General features: G+C 37.9%; 1 gene segment (V, D, J or C); it reads left to right on the top strand.

Annotated features, from left to right (window-relative positions):
• The first annotated feature begins 4,447 nt into the window (after positions 1-4,447).
• Positions 4,448-5,157, top strand: LOC116521875. The segment is given in 2 exon segments: positions 4,448-4,511; positions 4,835-5,157. Coding segments are annotated over 2 exon segments (387 nt in total).
• Positions 5,158-7,200: the final 2,043 nt, after the last annotated feature.

The raw sequence follows: 7,200 nt of genomic DNA, 5'->3' as shown, positions 1-7,200 counted from the left end.
AGAAAAAGAAAGGGAGGGAGGGCGGGAAAAAGAAGAGGAAGGAAAGACTATAAACCTGGCACGGAGGATAATCCAGGGCTGGAAGGGACCTGGAAGTCTTTTGATCCCCCTATTACATGGCTACATAGCCATGACCACCCGATCACATGATCCCCACCAAGCCACACCCACCAAACGACGCCAACAGAAACAGTAGCAAGAAAAAATACATTTCACCACTGAATCTCTGTTTGATACAGTACAGGGATGTCAAACTCAATTTCTTTTTTTATTATTATTAATTTTTTTAATTTTTTGTTACATAAACAACACAGGCGACTACGCGGAAGAGAGCCTTCTCAGTAGCAGCTCCGACCCTTTGGAACGATCTCCCCGTGGAGATTCGTACCCTCACCACCGTCCAGACCTTCCGCACAGCCCTTAAGATCTGGCTATCCCGTCAGGCCTGGGGATAAGATCCTAATCCGCCCCGCCCGAATGCTGAATGAATGTTGTGTTTTACTGTTTTATTTTATTTTATTCACATATTTTATGTTTTGTCTTACACTGCCTCCCACGAATTGTAAGCCGCCCTGAGTCCCCTCAGGGAAAAGGGCAGCCTATAAATGACAAATAAGACAATAAGACAAGACAAATAAGATGCCCAGTGGGAAAGGAAAAAATCAAAACACACAAAAAAAACAAAAAAGAAAAAAAAGAAAAAAAAGAAAAAACACAAGTGTATATTATAAAAAAGTATATCAGCTGGTTACAACATGTTTTTGTGCATCTCTTCCATTAATTCATATTAATTCAAATATCTTAACTCAAATGTTTACCATATTGACATCCTCATACCTCCACTTTTAGTTGACTACAGTTGTTTAAACATCCTTCATCCTTAACTATGCCAAACATTTAATCCATAGCCACATGCTGGCATTTCATTTACTTGTTTATAAAATCCTCCATTAACATCCAATCCTCATATCCTGTTTTAGCTAAACATCCATAATATTTAATACCAAAAATTCCATCCTTCATGTATATAGTTTACTATCATTCTCCTTTCTTTATGTAATTATATCGTATAGCATAGCATTTTCCCCATATTAGTTAAGATTTATATAGTTTTATTTTATTTTTTAATAGTGATAATTATTGTGGTTAATAACCTTTATATATGGTCCAAAAATATTTCTAACCTTCCCTTCTCATATCCAATTATTATTTATCATATCAACTCCACATTATATACATTACTATCATTATCAATTATTATTCAACTATGTCTATTACAAATAAAATTTGTATTTGTACAAGTGTCGACTGGCGACTACCCGGAGGAGAGCCTTCTCTGTGGCTGCTCCGACCCTCTGGAATGAACTCGCCGTGGAGATTCGTACCCTCACCACCCTCCAGGCCTTCCGCATAGCCCTTAAAACCTGGCTGTTCCGACAGGCCTGGGGCTAAAGACTCGCTGCCCCACTTCGAATGGTATGACTGTTGTGCTTTTTAAATTATGCATGGTTTTTATGTTTTTTGTAACTTTGTTTGTTTTTCCCCTCCCTTTGAGTTGTGAGCCGCCCTGAGTCCCTTTCAGGGAAAAGGGTGGCATACAAATAAATTAAAATGATAAATGATAAATTAATTAGGTTTAGCTAATTTTGAATTGTATTCTTACATTCCTATGAAACAGAGTTTATTAGCTCCTCTTACACATACTGGTACATTCAGCACATTGAATTAAATGACAGTACATTAAATTCTTTCTTTAAGGGAGCTCCTTTCTACTTTAAAACACAGGGGGGCAATCTTGACTCAACGTGAGTCTTGCCAGTTGGCACATATGATATCCTCTTTTGTACATATGCATAGTGAATTACATCCTGTGGTTTGCCTTCCTTTGGCCACCAAATTTACATATTAGAAGCCAATCACTTTGTGAAAGAAAGAGCTGTTCGGTCTCTAAGTCTTTTTTGGACCAAAGCTGGCTGGGAAGCTCTGAAGGTGAGCTTTGAAATCCTGCTCCAAATAATTTTTTGAGGGTAGAACCCCCATTCTTCACCGGGAAAAAATGTGGTTGGGCCTTCTGTTCATCATCCTCATCATCATTTCACTTTTAAGTAAGTATGTATTTGTCCACAGGGATAGGTTTTGGCTGGGCATAACTTGAGTTGTTTTCATTCCTTGAAATCAGGTAGAATAGGATACCCTGGAAAATAGCTGTGTGATTGTCAGTAGAGTTTTGCAAGGAATATTAATGAACAAACAGAAAGATCAGCTGTAATGAAGCTTGTGTGGTGGATGGTGGGCATGTTGCAAAGAATATAAAATTGGGAAGGATTTAGTACATGATAGCCCTCAAAATTATTTGAAGACTGTAAGAAATTAGGTCCAAGAAGCACCAAGGTTGTTTCAGAAATAAGGGAGAAATATCGACTTGTCCACCTCTCCAATTAACCTCATGCCTTCTGCATTATTTTCTGTCCAGGAGGAAGCACAGGAAAGTCGGTGAAGCAAACATCTGGCAGTCTAACTATTTCTGAAGGAAAACATCTGTCTCTCAATTGTTCCTATGAAACAGAATATAGCAGCACTGTTTATACATACTGGTACATTCAGCACCCTGGCCAACCTCTGAAGCTCTTGTTGTCTGAATTTGAAAATTATAGCCAAGATTTCCATGCTGTTCATATAGGAGATGAAAAGACTTACAATTTAGAGAAAGATGCCATTCAGCTGGAGGACTCTGCTGTCTACTTCTGTGCCTTCAGACACACAATGAGAGGAAGCAGAAGGAAAGCCAATCAAAAACAGGAGCAAAGAATTCAGAGAAGGGACAGAGGAAATTTGCATTTCTGGCACAAATTCTTCTGAAGGCTGAAAAGATATCCTGACTTCTTGTCTACAACATGTGTAGGTCCAGAGAGATAGTCTTCCTTCCTTCCTTCCTTCCTTCCTTCCTTCCTTCCTTCCTTCCTTCCTTCCTTTCTTTCTTTCTTTCTTTCTTTCTTTCTTTCCCTCCCCCCATCACTTTCTTTCTTTTTTCCTCTTTCTTTCTTTCTTTCTTTCTTTCTTTCTTTCTTTCTTTCTTTCTTTCTTTCTTTTGTATATTTTGCCAAAACGTTTCCCCCATGATATCAACCTCACTTTTGAAGTCTTTTAAGAGACTCTTTTAAATTTAGCTTGTTGGCAGAGCTTCCCAGAAATTTGAACTACTTCCAGTTTTTTAGCTGGCCTTGGCTTTCATTATCATCCATTTCTTTCCAAGAACCTAGAATATCATAATGCACCAGTGTGATCTATGTGTGGATCCAAATTGTGCATTCTTTTACCATAGAGGGATGGAAATTTTCTCAACGTGCAGATTTCCTATGTGCCATCAAAGATTCTCTACTAGAAGAAACATCCTGAGAAACACTGAGACTACCAAAGACAGGCTATGTCATAATCTTTCAACTTTGATTTTTTGACCTTCAATTATTATTATTAAATTATTATAATTCTCACCAGCTCAAGGTTGACTCAGCCTCCCATCCTTCCAAGGTGTGTAAAATGAGGACCCAGATTGTTGGGGGCAAGAGGCTGACTCTGGAAACCACAATGAGAGGGCTGTAAAGCACTGTAAAGTGTTATATAAGTCTAAGCGCTTTTGCAATTGGTATTATTTGATTGATTGACAGCTAGAGAGCATTGTCTTGGAGGAAAAGAGCAGGATCAGATTAAAAAGGCATGTGGGGAAACTCCCCCTTTTTCAGTATCAGAATGCTTGGGGCAGTCTTCTCCTTTTGTTTGAATCTCTTTTGTCCACAGAATAGAATAGAACAGAATAGGGAATAGTAAAGAGAATAGAATGGGGTATAGAATAGGGAATAGAATAGAATAGAATATTAGAATAGAATAGAATATTAGATAGAACAGAACAGAATAGAATATGAAAGGGAATAGAATAAGGAATAGAATAGGGAATAGAATAGGGAATAGAATATTCTCTCCCTTTCTTCTCTAGTTATAGTCCCAATTCCTACTTTCATCTCGCCAACATGGCCAGAAATCACCTTCAACACTTGAACTCATCCTGTAACTTGGCTGCTTCCTTACCTCTGCTTTAAAACACAGGGTGGCAGTCCTGAGCCAACATGAGTCTTACCAGCTGACACACAGAAGTTATCTTCTGTAGTGCATATGCTCTGAGAACCATATTATGTGGTTCCTCTTCCCTTTGCCACCGGGCTTGAATGGCAACAGCCAAGTTATTTGTGACGGGAAAGAGCTGCAGAGCCTCTCATCGCAAAACAAAGCTCTGAAAAGTGACTACACCAACTTTGAAATCCACCAAAGTCTATATTTTTGGGGAGTAGTGCTGCATTATTCACCTGGAAAAAAATGTGGCTGAGATCTCTGCTCATCATCATCATTATCATCATCACCATTTCACTTTTAAGTGAGTATTTATTTTTTCACAATGTTAGACTACAATTTTGACCGGATGTATCTTCTGGAGTTTGGGGGGGTTTCCTTGAAATCGGGTAAGATAGAATCCCCTGGAAAATTCCTGGGAAATTGGAGATAAATTATTTGCAAGGAATTTCAAAACAAGAACAGAAGTGTTTAGCTGAAAAGATCTGTGTGTTTGTGTGTGTGTATGTGTGTTCAGTGTGTCTTGTGATGGGCATAAGGAAAGAATATTTTTCCCCCAGGTTAGATCTCAAAATCAGCATAGATGGCGGGCAGACACTAAGAAGATAAGTCGAGGCAGCAGCAGGATTATTTCTGAAAAGTGAGTGGGTGAAAGATCTACTTGTCCCCCTTTCCAACTAATGTCATGCCTTCTCCATTATCTTCTGTTCAGGAGGAAGCACAGGACAGTCTGTGAAGCAAGCAGCTGGCATTGTGACTTCTGCTGAAGGACAAGCTATTTCTCTCAGTTGTTCCTATGAAGCACAATATAGTGGCACATTTAACACCTACTGGTACATTCAGCACGCTGGTCAGCCTCTGAAGCTCCTGTTGTCAGAGTATGCAAATTATGGACCAGGGTTCCATGCGATCCACATCAAAGGAGATAAAAAGAGGACTTTCCATTTAGAGAAAGATGCGATTCAGCTGAAGGACTCTGCTGTCTACTTCTGTGCTGTAGAGCACAATGAGAGGAAGCAGAAGGAGAGCCAATGAAAAACAGGAGAAAAGAATTAAGAGTAAAGACAGGGGAAATTTGCATTTGTGACTCTCGCACTTCCAAAATCTTCTCAAGGGTCAAAATAGCTCCTGTTCTCCTTGTCCCTCAGACCAGCTGGGCCAGAGAAACCACAACAATCCTCATTTCTTTTCTTTCTTTTTTAAAAATATATTTTTATTTTCAAAACAAACATACAAATCCTCCTTCTTTACATAGTGTAGAAAGTGTATCAGTTGGTTACAAAAGTCTTCCACCGTCATCAAATATAATTCATATTAACTCTAATATCTTAACTCGGATATTTATTATATTACCATCATCATACCTCCACTTTTATTTGACTATGATTATTTAAACGTCCATCATAAGATATACCACGATTTAATACATAACCACATACTGGCATTTCATTTACTTATTTATAAAATCCTCCATTAACATTAAATCCTCATATCCTTTTCTAACTAAACATCCATAATATTTAATACCAAAATTTTCTAATCCTCCTTTTCAAATCCCTGTTTGCCATTTACATCCATTTCCCTTATATTATAACCGTACATGCATATAATTTATTATCATTATCCTTACTTTATTTAACTATATCCTATGTCATAACATTTCCCCCCCTAATAATTAAAACTTAGCTGTGTCTAAGTTTGTTATTTTTTATTGTTGTTATTATTAATAAACTTTATATATAGTCCAAAAGGATTTCTATTTCATTTCATTCATTTTCATTTTATTAAGTTTGTATGCCGCCCTATTCCCGAGAGACTCAGGGCGGCTAACAATAAAAAGGGAGGGGATACAAAAAATAAAATAAAAAACAACAATTTAAAATTCTACAACAGCCGTAACCTCGAATGGGGCTGAATAGTTCAACAGCCCCAGGCCTGCTGGAACAGCCATGTCTTAACTGCTTTGCCGAAGGCCGGAAGGGTAGTAAGGGTCTGGATCTCCATGGGGAGATCGTTCCAGAGGGCCGGAGCAGCCACAGAGAAGGCCCTCCCCCAAGGAGTCACCAGCTGACATTGGCTGGCAGCTGGAATTCGGAGGAGGCCTAGTCTGTGGGATCTAATAGGTCTTTGGGAGGTGACTGGCAGGAGGTGGTCTCTCAAGTACCCAAGTCCAATACCATGTAGGGCTTTAAAAGTAACGACTAGCACCTTGAAGCATGTCCGGAGACCAATGGGCAGCCAGTGCAGCTCACGGAGGATAGGTGTACCGAGGTGCACCCACAATCACTCGCGCGGCTGCATTCTGGACAAGCTGAAGTCTTCAAACACTCTTCAAGGGCAGCCCCATGTAGAGCGTATTACAGTAGTCCAGTCTTTTTTTAAATTATTTTATTTTTTTGTTACATAAACAACACATACCCACAACAGTGGGGAAAGAAAAAAAAAACAAAGCAAAAAAAGAAAGAAAAAACGAGAAACAAAACAGAGAAGAGAAAAAAAATCATCACATGTAGCATGTCATTTGGTTACAAGCGTTTTAGCATTTATCATTCTTACACATTTATTATTTCATTTAATAGGTATTCCCTTACCTTTACTAGTTTATCCTAACTATATTTCCCCCCACAGACATACTTTGTATATACACAACAATTAAAAAAGAAAAACACACACTCACAGCAAAAAAGGAAAAAAAAGAAAAAAAAACACAACAAGTATATGTTATAAAAAAGTATATCAGCTGGTTACAACAAGTTTTGGTGCATCTCTTCCATTAATTCATATTAATTCAAATATCTTAACTCAAATGTTTACTATATTAACATCATCATACCTCTACTTTTAATTGACTACAGTTATTTAAACATCCTTCATCCTTAACTCTACCAAAGATTTAATCCATAACCACATGCTGGCATTTCATTTACTTAGTTTGTATTTGAAGAACATTCAAACGTTCAACATTCTCATTTTTTTCCTCGTATTTTGTTACTAGAAACACTAGATAATCCAATTTTCTCTCAATTTTATCATGTGTGGCAGATAATTTCTGTAGTGCCAAAAAAATCATTTGAATAG

The sequence above is a fragment of the Thamnophis elegans genome, chromosome Z (assembly GCF_009769535.1).
Source record: "Thamnophis elegans isolate rThaEle1 chromosome Z, rThaEle1.pri, whole genome shotgun sequence".
Taxonomy (NCBI): domain Eukaryota; kingdom Metazoa; phylum Chordata; class Lepidosauria; order Squamata; family Colubridae; genus Thamnophis; species Thamnophis elegans.
The sequence above is the reverse complement of the archived record's forward strand: the minus strand, read 5'-3'. Positions and strand labels throughout refer to the sequence as shown.